This window comes from Podarcis raffonei, chromosome 10 (assembly GCF_027172205.1).
Source record: "Podarcis raffonei isolate rPodRaf1 chromosome 10, rPodRaf1.pri, whole genome shotgun sequence".
NCBI lineage: Eukaryota > Metazoa > Chordata > Lepidosauria > Squamata > Lacertidae > Podarcis > Podarcis raffonei.
The window spans coordinates 70,333,647-70,354,129 of NC_070611.1; the positions used below are offsets into that span (position 1 = coordinate 70,333,647).

At 43.3% G+C, this 20,483-nt stretch overlaps 1 protein-coding gene across 1 annotated transcript in view; it reads left to right on the plus strand.

Annotated features, from left to right (window-relative positions):
* The window catches only part of EXOC4 (exocyst complex component 4), a 356,086-nt gene that overhangs the window by 110,257 nt on the left and 225,346 nt on the right, over nt 1–20,483 (plus strand). Inside the window, exons 8-9 of the mRNA XM_053405737.1 lie at nt 2,733–2,878; nt 6,204–6,292. Coding sequence (XP_053261712.1) covers nt 2,733–2,878; nt 6,204–6,292 — 235 coding nt within the window. The remainder of the gene's footprint in view (nt 1–2,732; nt 2,879–6,203; nt 6,293–20,483) is intronic.

Here is a 20,483-nt window from a genome sequence, read left to right on the forward strand (position 1 = left end):
CATGTTTGCCAGCCCCCTCCTCGCCTACCAGTTTCAAGCTGTAAAATGTAAGTTTGGTTTTTGTTTTTTTTTAGTGTTTTTGGTTTATAACGAAATATGTAGTTCGGGAAATGTTAGAAGAGACCTGCTGGAGGGACTGACGTTGATAGTGGGGTATGACTTTTACTAGCCTCTAACAGGGCACATGGAAGAGAAGGGAAAAAAGGTACTTGATAAGTATTAGATGGTGATGATTATGATAATCATCCAAATTAACAACAACAATGGTAATTGCTGTTGCTCTGTGAACCTGGTATTGCAGGATGCTAATTAGAGAAAATCTCCAGCAATTCTTTTCTCCCCACTGTTGGCCCTCAAATGTGAATGTTTTGCCTAAAGTTCTAAGAATTCTTAGCCAGCTTTGCCCCTTGTCCCTCCTACATTTTCTGTAGCACCTGGCCACTGCTCCAATTTCATGTGTTGCAAGATGAAAGTTAAGGCTCTTGAACCCCACTCAGGACTCCTTGAAAGCAGAGAGGTGTGCAAGTCTGACAGATATGGAGACAGTTTAGACTGGACTGCTCTTTCCATAATGCCCAGGAAACATTTTGTATTCAAATGCTGCGTGCTTGTTTGCGAAGGAGCCTGGTTGGTGGTGTCCAACTCCCTTTCCTCATGAGCTTGTTGATGACTTGGCTTTCTGAAATCTGTGTGCTTGAGAAAGTAACTTAGGAATAACCAACTGTAGTGAACATACCAAAGATTTAAAGCACCCTCCCCTAAGAATCCTGGGAACTGTACTTTGTTTAGGGTGCTGGGAATTGTAGCTCCATGAGGGTGTAAACTATGGTTACATAAGCAGAAGGTGGCCTTCTGTCATGGTTGCTTTAGTTGAGATTCCAGGGGGTTGGACTAGATGTCCCTTGGGGTCCCTTCCAACTGTACAATTCTATCATTCTGTGATTTCCCAGGGTTCTTTGGGGCGGAGGGGGATATGTTTTAAGTGTACAGTATGGTGTTTCTGCAGCCTGGTAGTATTCCTGGCTCTCTGATACGATATGCATATTTCTGAGCTCATGTTCTTTATCCACATTCTACGGTTTTCGGTGCACATTAACTTGTACGCCTTGTATACCTTCCAAAAACATAATGTGTGACTCTGCCTTTAAAAGCGAACAAAGCAAGCAGATAAGTTGCCGTGAAATATGGCCACACACACACTGCTGTTTTCTTTGCATTGGAATGAGAACACATCAGAAGTCTCTCTGCTGGTGAACTAATTGAGATAGTTAGGGATAGAAATCAGGTTATCTTTATTTAATTTTGTTGTATCTTTTTTTAAAAAAAGAATTCTCAGTTGTGTCTAATTAGCAGCTTAGTACTGTTGGCCTGGTTGTTATTTCATGGTAATTTGTTTAAATAAGATCCTTCCTTCACTGATACATTCCACTTGTTACCTACAGTGTGCTCTCTTATTACATTAGGCAGCTTCCTAACAGGGTGAATTATGGTTACCAATAATCCTGCTATGCTGTTATGGGCCCCAGGTGTTGTCAGTGCTCTAATATGTGCTGATCAAAATAATTTATTTTTCTGCTTTTTTAAAAAACTTCATTTTTTACTCTAAGCCAGTGCAAAGAACTTTGTGAACTGTACCTTGTTGTGGTTTTGCTGGAAAATCACAGGGGATATCCTCCTTACAGAAGAACATTTCCCATGGCTTCCTGCAAAGAGGGAGTGGTTGTTAAATTAGTCTAGATCTGTATTGAATATGCTCATCTGAAGACAGTGGGTTCTTTTCGAATGCTACAAAATTTGATCCAGTGTGGCAGACTAAATTTTTGTCTGTGAAGCAAACATTTGCTGAGAGGGCATCAGTAAATCTCTGTATGCTCAGGAATTTTGGTGAAACTTTTGCTGCAAATTTAAATTTTACTGCCCTTTTTAGACCAATCTAAAGGAGTGTCTTCTACAAGATGATTTCATTCCACATGACATGGGCTGTGTTGGCACCTAAATGTTACTGTTATTATTTAATGTGTGCATATACTGCTTTTTGTTGAAAATGACCTCAAAGCAGTTTACAAAAATAAATCACAAAACACAATTATAACAATGGTTAAATATCAGCACCAGTATCAATAATATCTATAATAAAAAACCCCAAATCAGTATTATAAAATAAAGATTCAAAAACAGCCTAACTATAGCCATCAAAATCTAGGAAAAACAAAAACATATTTCAATTTAAAAGTGAACTCCCAACCATAACTTGGCTATCCTAGCCTTCAAAAGGAGGGTATTTCAGAACTGAGGCACCACTACCCTACTAGAGTCATTGTTGTTGTTGTGCTGCCCCTCTGAGTGGGTTGCCCCAGCCACTCTGGGCAGCTTCCAACAAATTAAAACACAGTACAACATCAAACATTAAAAACCTCCCTGAACAGGGCTGCCTTCAGATGCCTTCTAAAAGACAGATAGTTGTTTATTTCCTTGACATCCAATGGAAGGGAGTTCCAAGGCCATTCCACACCAAATGGCTGGCGTGATAGCTGTTCAGAAATCTGCCAGGTTGATGCGTAGAACCAAAAGCTGTCTTCTGACGAGAGTTTTAATCTGATGGTAAACTTTTGTGCAAACTGTATTCATGGATTGTATGGGTTAGTTTTCCGGCATTAATTTGAGACTTTGTTTACAAAGCCTTTTAAAAACGTGCTTCTTAAAATGCTGTTCCTCCCTCCCTTTCTCTCCAGATGCTGCTCACGGAGTACTTGGATATGAAAAATACACGGGCATCTTCGGAGCCATCAGCTCAGCTTAGTTATGCCAGCTCGGGACGGGAATTTGCAGCATTCTTTGCAAAAAAGAAACCCCAGAGGCCTAAAACCTCCCTGTTCAAGTAAGTGCAGCGCTGCTTCTCTTTTCGAAACCGTGCTTTGCATAGAGATTGTCCAGTCCAGTATCTTCAATACTGCTCTGTGCTTGCTAGTTACCCAGCTTTATTTTTAAGAGGAGAGGTAGATGCTTAATTTAGGGAGGAGGCTGCAAACGCTTAGGTCACGTGGAAGTCAGACGTATGATGCAAATGGACCCCCCCATTTTCACATTAAATGTGGGTCTCCCTGACCTGAGTTTTCTAAAGGAGGCATGAGAGTTCGAATCCTGGCGGAGAAATGGTGATAAATGGTAGTGGAAGGGGAGTCTGATGCTCTTCTCTTTTCCCCTGAGACACAGGATAAGACTGCTTTATCCATCTTCATGAATTGGGGAAGGCAGAGAGGCTGGGCAAGCTTATTGTTCCTCTGAGGGTATAGAGACCATAAACATACAAATAATGTTGCAGAAGAGGAAAAGGTTGCTGGTTCTTGCAGCTGTCTGAATAAATCATTTTGGCTCCACAGCTGAAGTTCAGCCACTTTTATTTGTTTCAGAATTCTCCACATCCGACTGACTTACACTCTTGCACAGACATGTGTGGGAACATGTGTTACAGAAAGTTATAGAATGACAAGGGCAAAGCTTGATCTGTGTTGGCAGTTGTGCTTCTTCTGTTCCATTCTGTTTTGATTAACTCAAGAATTCTGTCCTTGGTCCATTGTGTGCCTCTTTCGCTTGATGCTGCTTCAACTGGATGCTGTTAATCACTGCCTTGATTTTTTTTAGTCAACATTTTAAACATGAGTGATTCTCGGGTTCATCTTTTATACTTCTAGCTTCCAGCCTTCATACAGCAGTGCCACTGCCCTGCATTTTTTACTTTTCTTTTACCATTTTCTTGACTTTTCTTTTGGAGACCAATAGCCCAGAATAAGCCCCTTTGATTAATTAGTGGTAAACTGGAAATGCTTCTTTTAAATTAATCACTGGGACTATGGCAACATGGATTAGTTATCTCTCTTGGTCCCAGTTTCCTTTATATGTGCATATGTGCCCATTCAACTGCTTCAATCTCAGAATTGGCACTTTTACAAGTATCACATAACGTTCATTCTGCACTTGCAAGGAATCAAACCTCCAGTGTGGCAGCACCTTCTCTTTGGAACTCCCTGCCCATTAGTATTAGGCAAATGCCTCTGCTGTAATGTTTTTGGTGCCTGTTCACTTTTCCTCCCAGCAAGCCTGTCCATGCCTATAATTTTATCATGCGTAATTAATGTAATTGTTTTAAAATGTGCTATATAGTCACACTGTTGCGTAAGGGAAAAAAAGGTAAAGGACCCCTGGACAGTTAAGTTCAGTTAAAGGCGTCTATGGGGTTGTGGCGCTCATCTTGCTTCAGGCCCAGGGAGCCAGCGTTTGTCCACAGACAGCTTTTCGAATCATGTGGCCAGCATGACTAAACTGTTTCTGGAGCAACACAATACCATGACGGAAACCAGAGCGCACAGAAACGCTATTTATCTTCCTGCCACAGCAGTACTTATTTATCTACTTGCACTGGCATGCTTTCAAACTGCTAGGTTGGCAGAAGCTGGGACAGAGCAATGGGAGCTCACTCTGTTGTGCAGATTCGAACTGCTGACCTTCCAGTCGACAAGCCCAAGAGGCTCAGTGGTTTAGACCACAGCGCCACCTGCTCCCCTGTTGTGTACGAATTGCAGGCAGCCTGCAACTTCACACTCAGCATCAAAAGACTAGAACCTTGTTGAGATTCCCTCAAACCTGGAAGGTTTGGATTTCTTGCAGTTTCCCTGCTGATCCTGAACTGCTCCCATCCCCTGTTGCTTGGCATGTTAGCTCGTCAGCTTCATTGCTCCAGCCCCACGCACTCATTTCTGTCTGACGAAAATGAAGCAAGGCATAATTGCTTAATAAGAAGCGCATGTCTCCTGCTGCCCATTCTCTTGTCATTGCTTTAACCGCAATGACAGCCATGCTTGCTGGGATCTCTGGTTGCTTTATCTGTCAGCTGTCACTGCAGCTGCAGAGATCTTGCCATTAAAATGGCATTTTTCATCTTGTTGAGAGGTGTAGTTTTTTGATAATGCCTCGGTCGTGCTGTTTTCTTCTTCCTTGGGTGTTTGTCTCGCCACACAGAGCAGCTGTCTCCCAACCCTCTTTCCCATTTAGAGGGCCATCCACCTGCCAGAAGGATCTCTGCATTTTCAAGAGCCCTCCTTGAGTAATCAGGCTAAGTTATGGAGAGGGCCCTAGCTCAGTGGTAGAGCATCTGGTTGTTTACCCCATCCTCTCTAGGTAAGGCTGGGTCCCCTGCTTCCAGCCAGAGCAGACAATACTAAGCTAGTTGGGCCAATGGTCTGTCTTGGTGTAAGGCAGCTTTCTATGTTCCTTTGAGTTATCATACAGACAGAATAGGGAGGCCTGCTGCTAGGCAGACTTGCATGGCCACCTAAAGTGGCATTTCCCCCAGGACGTTTTCTTTCCTTCTGTAATGGTTGTGGAAGAGACTGTTCTTCCTACCTTATAAGCAGAGGGCTTTAGAGAGTCGTGTGTCTGGGGTAAAACTCTTAAAGCAGGGGTCAGCAAACTTTTTCAGCAGGGGGCCGGTCCACTGTCCCTCAGGCCTTGTGGGGGGCCGGACAATATTATGAAAAAAATTAAAAATGAACGAATTCCTATGCTCCACAAATAACCCAGAGGAAACATTCTACATTCTACTCATGTAAAAACACGTTGATTCCCAGACCGTCCGCAGACCGGATTTAGAAGGCGTTTGGGCCGGATCCAGCCGCTGAGTCTTAGCTTGCCTACCCATGTCTTAAAGGAACTATTCTCGCCAGTTTCCCATGGCCAGGAATATTCAAAGAGTTGTGTTTTGTAGTCTGACTTTACCTGACATGGTAAGTGGGGAGGAAGGAGGAAGTGCCCATTTTGCATAGGGTGGGGCTGGAAATGATCAGTACAAAAGTGTTTCTTTGAGTAAATGACCTATGTTCCTTGTTAGTGCTCATGACACCAGGGGCCCATAATACTCCGAAGAATATTCAGAAGAGTGTGAGGTACATGCCACAAACTAAGATTTGGTGCCTTCTAGTTAGGATCTTAGCAGCAGAATGAAACGTATGAGATGATTAATAATGGGGAGGGATACGGGGACTCAGTCAGAGATCAACAGAATTAGCAACTTGTTTAGCTTTTGAAGATGGCCACTTTCTTGCTCTCAGGATTATACTGTCAGTATATGACCATGCATATTGGAACTGGCCTTGACTTTCACATCAGTTCATCATGCCTGCTGACGTGCTGTGTTTGTCTCATTGCAGGTTTGAATCATCTTCCCATGCCATTAGTATGAGTGCCTATTTGCGGGAGCAGAGGAGGGAGTTGTACAGCAGGAGTGGTGAACTTCAAGGTAGGCCAAATCTGGTTTCAAATGAACACTTGAGTAACACTTTTTCACTTACCTTGATAGCCGCTTTCTTTTTTGAAATAAATTGGAAACAGATCAAAACTTGTTTTCACATTTTAAGTCAGAATTCAAAATACTGAACTGCAAGATAAAACTCCATGGTAGCCATATCAGTTTTGAGTTTTGTCATGATATTTGAGTTTCACAGTACAGCCAGGTTTTGATACCCACCCACTCACAAAATATGTTTTGTAATGCTTTCAGGATGATAGATTTCGCTGAAATTTCTTTCCAGTTGTATTATATTTGGGGGGCCAGTATAACAGATGGGTCTGACACTTTGGGAAATAGTAATGCAGTAGACCTGGGCATGCATGTTCCTCCCTCCCTCTTTCCCTCTCTCTTTTCCTGCTTTAAAGGAAATATGGACCAAACAGCAAACAGTGACTTTCCTCAGAACAGGGAAAGAGATGAGAAAATTAAAACATCAGAGCTATTGCAGGTTGCAGAAAATGTCAGTCTACTTAAATTGCTATTCTCAGATCTCCTCCAAACACTCAGTTGCATGCAGAAGTCACATTGACTTGCAAGCAGACTAGTTGCACTTTTAATTGTTCATTAAAAAAGCCTAAACTAAAAAGCACATAAAGATAGAAAGACCCAAGTTGGAACAAATGTTCTAACTATCACTGCAGCTCAGTCAGTAGAGCATGAGATTCTTAATCTCAGTAGTGGGTTCAAACCCAGCGTTGGACAGATGATTCCTGCTTTGCAGGGGGTTAGACTAGATGACACTTGTGGTCCCTTCTAATTCTACAATTCTCTGATTATCTGATTTTATTGTTCCTAACGTTTGTATTTGTATTTTTAATGCTAGGCTCTGGTAACACACACACACACACACACACACACACACACACACAGAGAGAGAGAGAGAGAGAGAGAGAGAGAGAGAGAGAGAGACTAGAGATCCACTGCAACACTTAGTTGCGAGGCCCTGCTTGCTGCTTATGATAGAACCATCCATGTTCCTGGCCCTTTACAGCATTGTTGGAAGAAGGGAGGAAACTAGGCTCCTGACCCAGGGATCTTTCCATTCAAAGTTCTCTGCATTTCAAAACCAGATGCTGGGTTGGAAGGGGAGAGGCAAAGGCTAACAAGGGATGAAGGTGAGCTAATGCAATTACCCAGTTATACACCGTGGTTGTGGTGTGTGCTTTAGTGTGTATGCAAGGGGTGAGCTGCTATAAAATGCCAATCTAACAGTGAGAGGTAAGATCTTGGCATTTCCTTGATAAAAGAGAGAGCCTGTTTGCGTTGTTTGTGTTTAAAATTTTTGTATTCAGATGAATTTACTATTACATCCCTAATAGCTTTCTTATACATTACACTAATAGTATAGTTAATTCCACCAAGCGGCATGGTTGTCAAAGAGCTGCACAGCACAGCCGTCACCTTCCTTGTAATTAATGAAGTGCCCTTTGCATAGCAGACACTATAGGATTTAATTACTGTCGCTACCAATGCCCCCTGCTGATTCTGACTCTGCCATAAAATGCGGAGCCAACGTGACTTGGAGGTGGATGCTCAGAGCTTTTAGAGGAACAGCCTCTCCTGCTCTCTTGCCTGCCAGGTTTCCTGCATTTAGAAACGGGCTGGGGCTGCAGCATTCACAGTTAGCCGAGAGGGAAGTGCCATTCCCTTTTTAAAGTTACCCATTAGCTGCAAAGCAGTAAATCTGACCCTGCAATTCAACAGATCTGCAACAAACCCTACCATGGTGTCATGGGGGCAGGGAAGGTGTGGAGGGAACAAATATATTCAATTTTTAGCTGCTTTCACAGGAGCAAAGCCAAATTCCCTCTAGGATTGATTCAGGAGCTAGTTGTTTTGAGTGTTACAATCCAGCACCAAATAAAGGCCTAATTAATCTGATGAGTCAGTAGGCTTTTGCACATGTAGCTCTATATTGGGTTATGGCCTTTTCATTCAGAAGCACATTTCTTCCAGACTTTCACTTTGCAATGGAGGAGAAAGACCTGTAAGTTGATCTGAGAATATTCAGAGTTTTCCTGTGTTCTGCTTCCTAGGGAGGAAGCTGTCAGCCTCTCTGTGATGTGCAGAGGTATGCCGTTCATATGTATGAGCATTCATTCTATATCCCAGTGTACTAACTAATGCTCATGGTGCTATATAATCATTCACATTTTATCCTCACTGTAACCCTGTGAGGTAAGCTAGGCTGAAAGGTAATGACCATTCCATCCAGTGAGCTTTGTGAAAGAAGCTGTTTGTGGCCCCCTAACCTGCCTCTTCTCACCCCTCTCCTCGATTTTGGTCTGGTATGTCTGCACATCAAGAAAAGTATTTGGAGCTTGCCTCACAAGAAATGTTACAGCATTTAATGCAGATGACTTGCAATATTTGGAAGTGAATGGAAGGTAACTTAGAATTGTGCAAGGGAAAAACAGCCCAAAATGCAAATTTTAATTCAGATTATCTGGAGCATTCAAGAAGTGGAGCTGGTATAATGCTTGTTTATATATCCATGCCTGCCAACCTAGCAGTTTGAAAGCACCCCCGGGTGCAAGTAGATAAATAGGGACCACTTTCTAGCGGGAAGGTAAACGGCGTTCCGTGTGCTGTGCTGGCTCGCCAGATGCAGCTTTGTCACGCTGACCACGTGACCCAGAAGTGTCTGCGGACAGCGCTGGCTCCCGGCCTATAGAGTGAGATGAGCGCACAACCCTAGAGTCTGTCAAGACTGGCCCGTACGGGCAGGGGTACCTTTACCTTTATATATCCATACCAGTGAGTTACATTCAACAACAGCTTAGTCAAGAGTTATGGGTAAGAACATTGGAAGAGACTTTCTGTGTCTGACCAAAGGGCTATTCCAGCATTCATTCTCACAGTGGAGAAGAGAATACCCCAGTGAGAAGCTCACAAGGATATAAGCATAGTAGCTACAGCCAGCCCTGCTATTAGTCAGGCTGCTGCCATCATCACTAGATGCAGGGAGTGTAGCAAGCTGTTGGGAAGACAGAGCTGTGTGTGCCACACTGGCTGCTCCAAGCCAGCTAAGCTAGCCTTCTGCTCTCAGGAATAGTGGAGGCTATTGTCCCATCACTAGTGAGGAAGACTCAACTGCCGCTTTGTTTGTGTTCTGTATATGCAGTGAGGGAGGGTCTTGTTCTTCACTTCAGGCAGCAAAACCTGTGCTGGCTCTGGCACCAGCAGTCTCTGATCGTGATCCCCAGCCACTGCTTTTCAGAGGCATTTTGTCTCTGATCCTGCAGGTTATATATAACCACTATGACCAGCAGCCATTGCCCTCCATGAATATGTCTCATCCCCCTTTAAAGCCATTCAGGTTGGCAGCCACCACTATAATCTTATGGGAGTGAATGCCATAGTTTAACAATGTGCTGTGTGAAGAAGTGCTTTCTTTTGTGTCTCTGGAATCTTCCAGTGTGGACAGTCACAGGCTCTAATACTATGAAAGCAAGATTAAAAAAAATCCCTATCTACTTTCTCAACAACATTCCTAGTTTTACACACCTGTATGATGTCCCCCTTACCCTTTTTCTAAATGAGAAATTCACAGATCTTGCAGCCTTTTCTCATAGGAAAGTTGCTCCAGCCCCTTGATCATTTTGGCTGCTGTTTCCCATACTTTTTCCAGCATGACAATGTCCTTTTTGAGGTTGGAAGTTTTATTTTCAATCCCTTTCCTAATGATCCCTAACATGGAATTTGCCTTCTTCACAGCTGCTGCACACTGAGTTGCCATTTTCATCAAGTTAATCACCGCAATCCCAAGATCCTTTTCTTGGTCCCTCACTGCCAGTTCAGAACCCAGAATATTAGGGTTTTTTCTTTTGCTTCAGGGTGCAATCATTGCAAAATTTGGTTAGCCAAGATTTAGATCAGAGCTTTCCAAACGGTGTGTCACAACATATTAGCGTGTCGACTGCAGTATGTAGATGTTTCTCATGAACGCTCCCCGTGCTCTTTCCGGGACTGGAAAGGGGTTAATTTAACCTCTGGTTTGCTAGTAAAACTGAATTACCGTGTTGCGAAATGATGCATGTTTAAAAAGTGTGTCACCAGCATGAAAAGTTTGGAAAGCTCTGGTTTAGATAATAAACATCTTAACTATTAATGGAGGCTGTGTTTATAACTTTACCGTTGCTAGATAAAAATGTTGATTAATAATATATTTTCAGGGCATCCTTCCTCTGTGTTGGGTTTCAAGTGAAATCAACATGCCGAAGGAGAGATCTGGTTACTAGGATGTGTCTTGCAAGCAAGTTGCATGTTTTTGTCAAAGCCAGTGTGAATCTGAGATTTTCGTTAGATACAGCAGGTGATATTTCTGTTCTAAGTCACCATAGGGAACCCAAATCATTTCCCACGCTGATGCAGTGCTCTCAGATCAGTTTGCCAACTAAGTCCATGAAGAAAGTTCATGCGGTGAGAGAATTTGAAGAGCCTCAGGGGGCCACAAAGAGGCAGGGAAAACAACCGGCAGGTTTCCACCAATATTTAGTCTTCCCAAGTTCTGGAAGATAATTGCAAGGTTCTCTTGACAACTTACTTCATGAACCAAGAACAGAACAGCTGAGTCTACCTGGTTGCAAAACAGTCTGCCCTTTTCTCTACCACCTTCTTGTGCTAGCTTTTTCTACGTTCAGGGAATTTTTGAAGCGCCTTCAGAAATTTAGTTCCCTGTGCCTGCAGTCCCATATCGTAAAGTTCAGAGCAGACACTCATTTTGCTGAGCATGTAGTTCAGGCCTTGTATATAGGGAATGGCATTCCCAGGAAGAACCCACCTCTTCTGAAAGGCACACTCTATTGTGGCTCGTGCAATTGGTGTTAACCAAGAGCAGCAGCAACAAAAAAAGGCAGCCTAGGACAAGCATCTGTGTTGTCTGGTGACACAAACTGCTTTTGACGTTTGGAGTAATGAAAATTCAGTTCAGCACTCTTAGAGTTGCGTATGATAATATGCTGTCATTCAGAGGAGATAGGGAGGGGGAAGGAAGGACTGATGTGTTCTTGTCTCATTTTTAAAAAGGCATTGTGGCAGGTGGATGCCCTAAGTTTTGAAAAGGAACCTCAAAATGGCAGAACGATTTGAAATGAAGAGCTCCTTTTGCCTTGAGGAATGCAGCTAGGGGACTTTCTGTTCTCTCGGGTGTCTTGGTTGCTCCCCACCCCGTCAGAATCGGAGCATTATTTGAGGTTGGGGCAGAGGGATTGCTCTTCTTCGCTTTGGCTGTGTTAATGCAATAATCTCATTCAGACCTTAGAAGCCCACTTATTATTTCCTCTGCGTGCGGTTTTTCTAGTGTAGCAGATTAGCAGCAACCGTCTCTTCAAAGGCTATCCAATCAAGAAGGGGTTATTAAAACCAGGGCGCTTTATGACTGAGAATTAATTAGAGCAGCATTTTCATGCAAAACATCCAATTTTTTGATTAGCAATGGAGCAGGGTCACAATTAACACTCTAGGAAGCTTAAATTTTCGGTATTTTGATTTTCAGGAAATGAGATTATCAAACAGAGGTCAGATAACTTGACAGCAGAGGAAAAGGGGGCGGGAAGGAAGAAAAGAGAAACAGAATCTATATGTAAGGAATTAAATTGTTTATCCATGTGCTGCTGCAGAGATTGCTTTTAAGTCTGTAAGAATTCTGTCTTGGTGATAGAAGAGTCCCTCCTTCCTTCTTCCAGATGGGGGTTTTTTAGACAGGAAGTGCAAACTCCCTCTGGTGGGAAGAGTCTAACACAGCTTCTATCTTGTTTTTGCTGACAGGCCTGGGCTTTCCGTTCATATCCAGCCTAGAGTTCTCTTTCCTATACCCCCCGCTCCCCCCACCCAAATAATTTGTTGCATCCCATATCCTAGATAGCTACAAGGCTAACAAACACTCTAGCCGAGGAAGCCTAACATTGTCATGAACTCATCCTTGGAAAGAGGTGGCTGCTTGCCTTTCAACTCTCATTGAGGAGCCAAGTTACAGGGAACCAGGCAGAGGGCACCTGCCCTGTGGAACGCCCTCCCACCAGATGTCAAAGAGAACAACAACTACCAGACTTTTGGAAGACATCTGAAGGCAGCCCTGTTTAGGGAAGCTTTTAATGTTTGATGTATTATAGTATTTTAATATTTTTTGGAAGCCACCCAGAGTGGCTGGGGAATAAATAATAAAAAATTATTATTATTATTATTATTATTATTATTATTATTATTATTATTGAAGCAGCAAGCTGTAGGCAGCAGCACTTCCTGTCTCTTGGTCAGAGGACATAAATGCAGCAGCCATACTGAGTCCTAGCATGGGGGACTTCCCTCAGGGTGGTTGTGACTGGGCTCTAGTCTCAGACCAGAGAGGCAGCTGAGTCCAGGAGTTAAGGGAGCACATAACATCTAGACACCACCCTCTCCTCCTCCAATAGTGCTGAATGCAGCCTCCTGTAGAAATTTTTGGAGCTGTGCCTTGGAGGAGGAAAAAGGCTGAAGGTAACAACCTGGTGGGCAGCCCCTGTGAAAGCAGCCGCAGCCCTCAGTGTGGCATCAGTGATGCAATCCAGAGATGGGCCTGCTATATGTACCAAGTAGGCATCTCAATGTGAGATCTTTTTTTGATGGGGGACTATTCTCAACCCTGCAGTGATACCTGTGATACCTTTTTAATACTAGTTCAACTAGACTGCTGATGCTTAATATCAAAGAGCTTGCAGAGTGACTTTCAAGCTGATTGCTAGGAGAAAAGTGACAGGAACTGGGCAAGGGATCTGGTTTGGGGAGACTGATCACTAGGGGATAAGGGTGAAAACATTTCTGTCTGAATGGGAAGGATGAACAATGAGCTTGAGTCAAAGAGTCCAAAAAGCTGGCACTGCTACCAGACATCCCATCTGAGGATGTTCTCCTTTACTGAGAACATAATGTTGGTACAGTACTTACTGTGCATATTCATTTTTCTCAGAGCTTGGAGGGTGCCTTGGTCCTTCTAGAGTTGTTTGTTTCATATGAAATTATTTTTGCCTGTGATTTCTGGGAAGCTGAAGAGAAGCCCAGTTCCTTTTCTTGAGTTAGCCAGTGTCCTGGGAATGATCCTCTTTCCTGCCTTCCTGTATTCTCTTTCTTGCTGGGGCTGCAGGTTGAACAATTGTTGCAAGCTTTGCCTCCTCATGGTTCCCATTTTAGAATACCTGTCTTATCTGCAGCTCCCCAAATTAGCTGCGGTATCTCCTGGTGGAATTCATCTAGGTTTCCTGTTTTGCGTACCCTCCCCCAAAATATCCAAAGATAGTTACTGTGTGGAATAAATCCATCCAAAGATGTCCACTGTGTAGAGTGAATATTCATGATACCTTATTCTTTTTCTTGTATAGATTATGTTGGGAGGGCACCTGCTTTCAAAATGGCTACAGAGGATTCACCCTTTCTTGATAAGCAAAGCATCTTCTGCATTTTTCGCGTCTGAATTACAACAGCATTGCCTTATTAGACAACAGCTGCTGCTCTGCATTTTCCAGCAGACAGACACCTTTATTGAGATTCCTCCTTCTGAGCACTCAAAATATTGATAGGCTTTTGGGAAGAAAGAGCCTTTCTATTGACACAAAGCTTCCTCTCCGTGTGTAAGCATTTATGACTTCAGCCATTTTCTGATCTGTAGTTCCTATCTGGAGCTGTTGCTTATTAAAAATACCGTATTTTTCGCTCTATAACACGCACCCGACCATAACACGCACGTAGTTTTTAGAGGAAGAAAATCCGTAGGCATGCCACCCGCAGGCATTCCCTCCATAACACGCACAGACATTTCCCCTTACTTTCTAGGAGGAAAAAAGTGAGTGTTATGGTGCAAAAAATACGGTAAACAAACCCCCACTCTTTCCAAGGCCTAAGTGTCTGTGATAAGGAGCAGGACAACTTAATCTCTGCTGTGTAACACACAGAGCTGGCTTAATTGCTGTCGAAAGGTGCAAGCAGTCGAAAGCTTGACCTTGGGAGCTTTTCTGCAGTACTGTTAGTGTCTCAACTTCAGAATTTGGGAGCACAATACCGTCTGGAACAGATACCCAGTATGGGCTGCCAGAAAGTGCTGCCAATAGAGACCACCTCATGTTGCCAGAAATGTGATACCCCAACAGGGAGGAATACCTTGTTGTTTATGGTATAAGACAAGACTATAGAAAGACCAAGTTGGAATTTCGCCATACATATGCATTATAAAACTTGATGGGGTCAGGGAGGAAAGAAATGTGATATCTCAAGCGGGAAGTTAAATTACTTTGGTTTTAAAAAATGGCCATGAGTGAAGTAGCTAAGAGGCTGAACGGTGAACCAGGAAATCCCGAGTTCAAATCTAGTATTTGCCGTGAACTGTGGGTCAGCCCCTTAGATGGTATGGGGTGTCAACAGCGGAGAGCTTAGCTGTTGAATGAAGGACAACATTTAAATACTTGAAGGTCAAATATCATTGAAAATAATTATTAGAAGCTTCTAGCTGGAGGAGACTCTTGAGAGTCCCATGGACTGCAAGAAGATCCAACCTATCCATTCTGAAGGAAATCAGCCCTGGGTGCTCACTGAAAGGACAGATCCTGAAGCTGAGGCTCCAAGACTTTGGCCACCTCATGAGAAGAGAAGACTCCCTGGAAAAGACCCTGATGTTGGGAAAGTTGGAGGGCACAAGGAGAAGGGGACGACAGAGGACGAGATGGTTGGACAGTGTTCTCGAAGCTACCAGTATGAGTTTGACCAAACTGCGGGAGGCAGTGGAAGACAGGAGTGCCTGGCGTGCTCTGGTCCATGGGGTCATGAAGAGTTGGACACGACTAAATGACTAAACAACAGCCCTAAGCAGATATTATGGGGAGAGGGGGTGACTTATAGACAGGAGAGACCTCTGAGGCATGCAGGATTTTATTCCTTCAAGTTTCTCCTTCAAGTTATCCTAGTATTGATAACTGCACACCTACACGCCAGATGTGTGTTTGTAGGATTTTCATAGGGCCAGCATTCTGCATGGTACTTTATGGAACAACATAGAGGAAAAAGGCACAGGTCTAGACCCCTTCTCCAAGAAACTTAAAATTTACGTTTAGACAGTGATAAGGGTGGTGAGGTGAAGAAAGGTGTGGGTATGTGGGCTAACATGTTGATGAATGTCAGCCAAAGCAATTCTGCATACAGATACTTCATTATCATTGGGAATTATGACTTCGGGGTCAAAGCTTCATAGGAAAGAGATTTGGAGGAGGAGACATGGGACCTCTGAGAAATTCTGGGATACAGTTGAAAGCCTAGGGGAATAATCCATACAATTTCCATTCCCCCAGAGTTACAGACAGCAGGTTAAAAAAAGTTCAGTGCTAACGTTTGTCGAATATGGAGGTGCTGATGTGAGACTCGGAACTTTATGTCTCCATCCTACCTATGTTTAAATTGGGAGGCTCAGTTATGAATCTCTGGATTTGGAAGTGTGCTATTTTGGGGTATTGAGGGTGGGCTTTCTGGTTAGGAAATGGCCTCAAATGCCCTTATTAAAGTGCTCCTGTCAAACTTTTTCATTGCTATCGTGCTGTGGCTAAAAGGTGCTCCTATTGAAACTGATTTGAAATATTCACCATTCATGTGATGTTTTTGCCTTTTTAATGCTCTCAAAGCATTTTGAGGTGTGTGCAGCAACTCCCCCTGAGTTGAATGTTAGACCTTCCATTTCACTCAAGTCTAGAAAAATGAAGATATTCCCCTCACTGCACCATTCTGTTCTTATCTCTGTCATGCCTCATGTTGTGATTTGAAACACGTCCTTGGCCTTCTGGCCTCGTGGGATTTAATTTTTCTTAATTAACCTCAAGGACTTGCCATGCACCACCTCTGGAGTTTATCCATGTTCCTGTCCCTTGGCGTTTGTGTGAATTGATTTTCCGTTATCCTGACTAAGGCTGCAATTCAAAGCTCACTTACCTGGAAGTAAGCCCCAGAGGATTCAGCAGGATTTACTCCTGAGTAGATATGGTTAGGATTGCACAGTTAGAAAAACCACAGTCAGGAACCAGGAAACGAACAGATTTATAAAGACAGAGGCTAGGATACTTCATGCACAAGGCAGCACCTTGTTGGTTGGAATGAAAAAGCAGCATTTATGCTGATAGTGTTATATTGTTCTGTGAACTGCCTTGAGACCTCCGGGTTTAGGGCGGTATATAAAAATTCAATTAATACTACTACTACTAATAATAATAATGTAGAAACACACACACATAATCTCCGTAACCTTCATAGTCTTTTCTTCCAGCTGGTCTTGGGTGCTGGAAAGCTTGCCAAGGTAACTGGGCCATTTGAACTCAATGCCTTTTGATTTGCTTCCTGAGTCAAATCCAGCAAGCACTCTGCATAGCAGCAACTGTGGCAAACCCTTCCTTTGGTCACAAGTGGCCAGTCATAGGATACAGATATTAGTGCCGATGCTGTTGAGCTTGTCCTAGACAGACAGAGTCTCTAACAGACCATGTGGCGACTGCTGCTCAGACTCTTGAGTTTGTATTCATGCTGGCTGATTTATGACTCTCCTGCTCTTTGCCTCCAGCCCTTCCTTCTCATTAATACATATATTACCAATGCATCACTTCTCCTTCCTGCTTTGCTTTCTCCTTTTTAGTCTTGTCCCTCAAGGTGCTTGGGTTGTGGGTCTTCAATTAGTAGGAATTGTCTCATGCCTGCATATGTTTGAGTGCAGGATCTCTTGGTTCGGCTGAGAACTTTTTTCTGCAGTGAAAGTAGCTGGAAAATGAGTGTGTCAGTCCAAGGCCCATTCAGATCTTACCCACAACACAATCCCACAGTCTTTGTAAAAAGACCCCTAGCTCTTGTGGAATCTCAAGGTGGTGGTGGTGGGGACTTTGCTTTTGCTTTCTGGTTTCAAAAAATGCTCCAGAAACTATCTACTCCATCTTCTCACAGGTTCCCCACAATTTTCCTCCAGGAACCATAGAACCATAGAATAGTGGACTTGGAATGGACCATCTAGTCCAGAGGTGTCAAACTCAAATTCATCGGGGGGCCGCATCAGCAGTTTGGTCACCCTCAAAGGGCCGGTTGTTCAGGCAGCCGTTGGATCTGTCACATCACAGGATGGCATGCGCTCAATATAAAAACAAGTGGAGGTTTCCTGAATGCATGTAAAGTGGAGGTTTCCTGTGTAGAATGGCCGGCACCGCTAGAGGGCAGACGTTCTCTGGCTTGTAGGCTGCCGCGCATGCGCTGAAGAGGCGGCTTTCTTGTGTCAAAAAAAAAAAGCGAGAATAAAAGGTGAAGGCTGGCGGCCGCCGGCGGCTACACGGGCCACATGACGAGGTCTGGCGGGCCTTGTGTTTGACACCCGTGATCTAGTCCAACCCCTTGCTATGCAGGAATATTCAGCTGTCCCATATGGGGATTGAACCTACAACCTTGGTGTTACCATCACCAGCTCTAACCAGCTGAGCTGCCCCTAATAGAGTCAACTGGGGAAAACTCTCTGCCTTATTTCCTATCCAAGCCAGTCATTTTTGCTGTTTGAAAAAATTGTCACATGATGGCACAACATGTTTCTGTATAACTCCTTCCACTAACCCTGCTTATGACTATTTATTCTGAGTGACTTGCAAGGGCTGTTACTAGTGCTAGTTGTGCTTCCCCTTGTGTAAGGGGAGCAGCTTAAACACTTGTTAATGTTTCTGAATTCTGGGCTAATTGCATGACAATATTATAATAAAGACTTGATGGTCTGAAGCTTGGAATTTCTAAAATGATATCAAAACTATTGTAAGTGATTAGGAGCTTGGATTGCTTCCCGTGTTCCTCTCTGGGAGTTTTAATTGCCATGATCAAGCAGTTGTATTTGACTTAATTGTCATCCTCAGCTACTGGAGAGTCTCCCTAGTGTAAAAGCTGCATGTTTGTCGCAACAAATACATGTCAGCAACTGTAACAAAATGACACTTTCTCTGTGTTTAATGAATATGGAAGTATTTTTGGAGGGCCTCTTCCCTAGATTTAAAGATGCATTTCTCATTTGGTGGTATAGTAAACAGTACAGTAATACTCAGGAGGCTTTTTGCATCTGACAGTGTGCCCACTAGTGAAGAGGCTCAGTAGGTTCATTAGTAAGCAGTTACCTAGAATTCTTGTGAAAATGAGGTTTTTTAATTTGCTCACCACCCTCTTGCCCATTGAGGCAAACAGGACCTGGGAGGTTACCGTATAATCTGTTTGGTAATATGTGTTTTAAATATACAGTGGTGCCTTGCAAGACGAAATTAATCCGTTCCGCGAGTCTCTTCGTCTTGCGGTTTTTTCGTCTTGTGAAGCACGGCTATTAGCGGCTTAGCGGCTATTAACGGCTTAGCGGCTTTAAGAAAACAAGGGAACAAAGGAACAAAGGAAACAAACTCGCAAGAACTTGCAAGACGTTTCGTCTTGCGAAGCAAGCCCATAGGGAAAATCGTCTAGCAAAGCGACGCAAAAACCGAAAAACCCTTTTGTCTTGCACGTTTTTCGTTTTGCGAGGCATTCGTCTTGTGGGGCACCACTGTACTCTCAGAAGACCAGTAAATAAATTTCAGTTTATAGAGTTGGAATGGACCTCAAGAGTCATCTAGTTCAATTCTGAGGGAATCTGTTCCACTATTGGACAGCTGTTACTATCAGAAAGTTCTTCCTGATGTTTAGTTGGAATCTCCTTTCTTGTCACCTGAATCCTAGCCTCTGGAGCAGGAGAAAGCAAGCTTGCTCCATCTTCCATGTGATAGCCGTTTAGATATTTGAAGATGGCTATCATATCTCCTCTCAGTCTCCTCTTTCCCAGGGTAATGTTGGCTAAACATACCCAACTCCTTCAACTGTTCCTCATAAGGCTTAGTTTCCATAAAAGCATATAACTACCAGGGAGAAATCAAAAGCACATTATACATAAATGAATCTTGGAGATGGGACAATATGAAAATTTATTTCATACAATTTATATACTGCATTATTCTAGAAAAAAACTCAAAAGTAGCCGTTACATACAAAGATCGCTATATGCAAGATTAACTTAACTGCCAATGAATCCTACATTGGCCCACCTAAACTCCACTGATTCTCTAGTTAAAGTTTACTGCATAATTCTAGCTGTCCTAACTACATGGTCTTTAAGTTTGGGATAACATAGCTCCCAGTCCTGAGAAAAAAGCAGTTATGCTATTAAATGCATATTACTAGAAATCAGAGTATAGGATTGCTGGAACTAAAAGGCCATCTAGCTCAACAATCCACCTGCTAAACCTTCTTCCTCCAGTGTGGTGAGAGCCAGTGTGGTGTAGTGGTTAAGAGCGGTGGACTCGTAATCTGGTGAACCGGGTTCGCCCCTCCGCTCCTCCACATGCAGCTGCTGGGTGACCTTGGGCTAGTCACACTTCTCTGAAGTCTCTCAGCCTCACTCACCTCACAGAGTGTTTGTTGTGGGGGAGGAAGAGAAAGGAGAATGTTAGCCGCTTTGAGACTTATTTGGGTAGTGATAAAGTGGGATATCAAATCCAAACTCTTCTTCCAAACTCTTCTTCACCTTCCAAAATAACCATATGCAACTGAGGCAGCAGTGCAGTGCAGACAGAAAGCAGATGCACCAAAGACTGCTATGCAGCAAGCAGAAAATGATTTTGCCATGATGAGCAATATTCAGAATTTTGTACACTCTGTATGTGTACTCCTCTTCCTGGTTTCTTAATTTTAAAAGTAAGTTTCAAGTCCTTACGGCCGAGGTAGAGAACAGTAAGTTTGAGGAATCGTAGACAGTGTTTGTTAAAATCTCATAAGCTATATGGGCGATCTGAACGGGACTTCCAGCTGCTTGAGTGCTGTTGGGTTTCAGTGCTTTGCATAGTTTCTTACCTTCCTCTGTTGCTAGTGGCAGCAGAGTGGATTGTGGAAAATGAGGAAATCTGACTTCATCATTAATTTGACAGAAAAAAGAGGCACACAACATGCAGCCTGATCCTTTGGATTCAGTCCAGCTGTCAAAACGTTACCCTCATGAAACTGTACACACTCTGCAAACACCAACACCTCTGTACTTTATGCCCGAGTTACCCAAATCCAGCTCCAAGATAGAACCAAATTCTGATACCTGTATATGCACATGTTT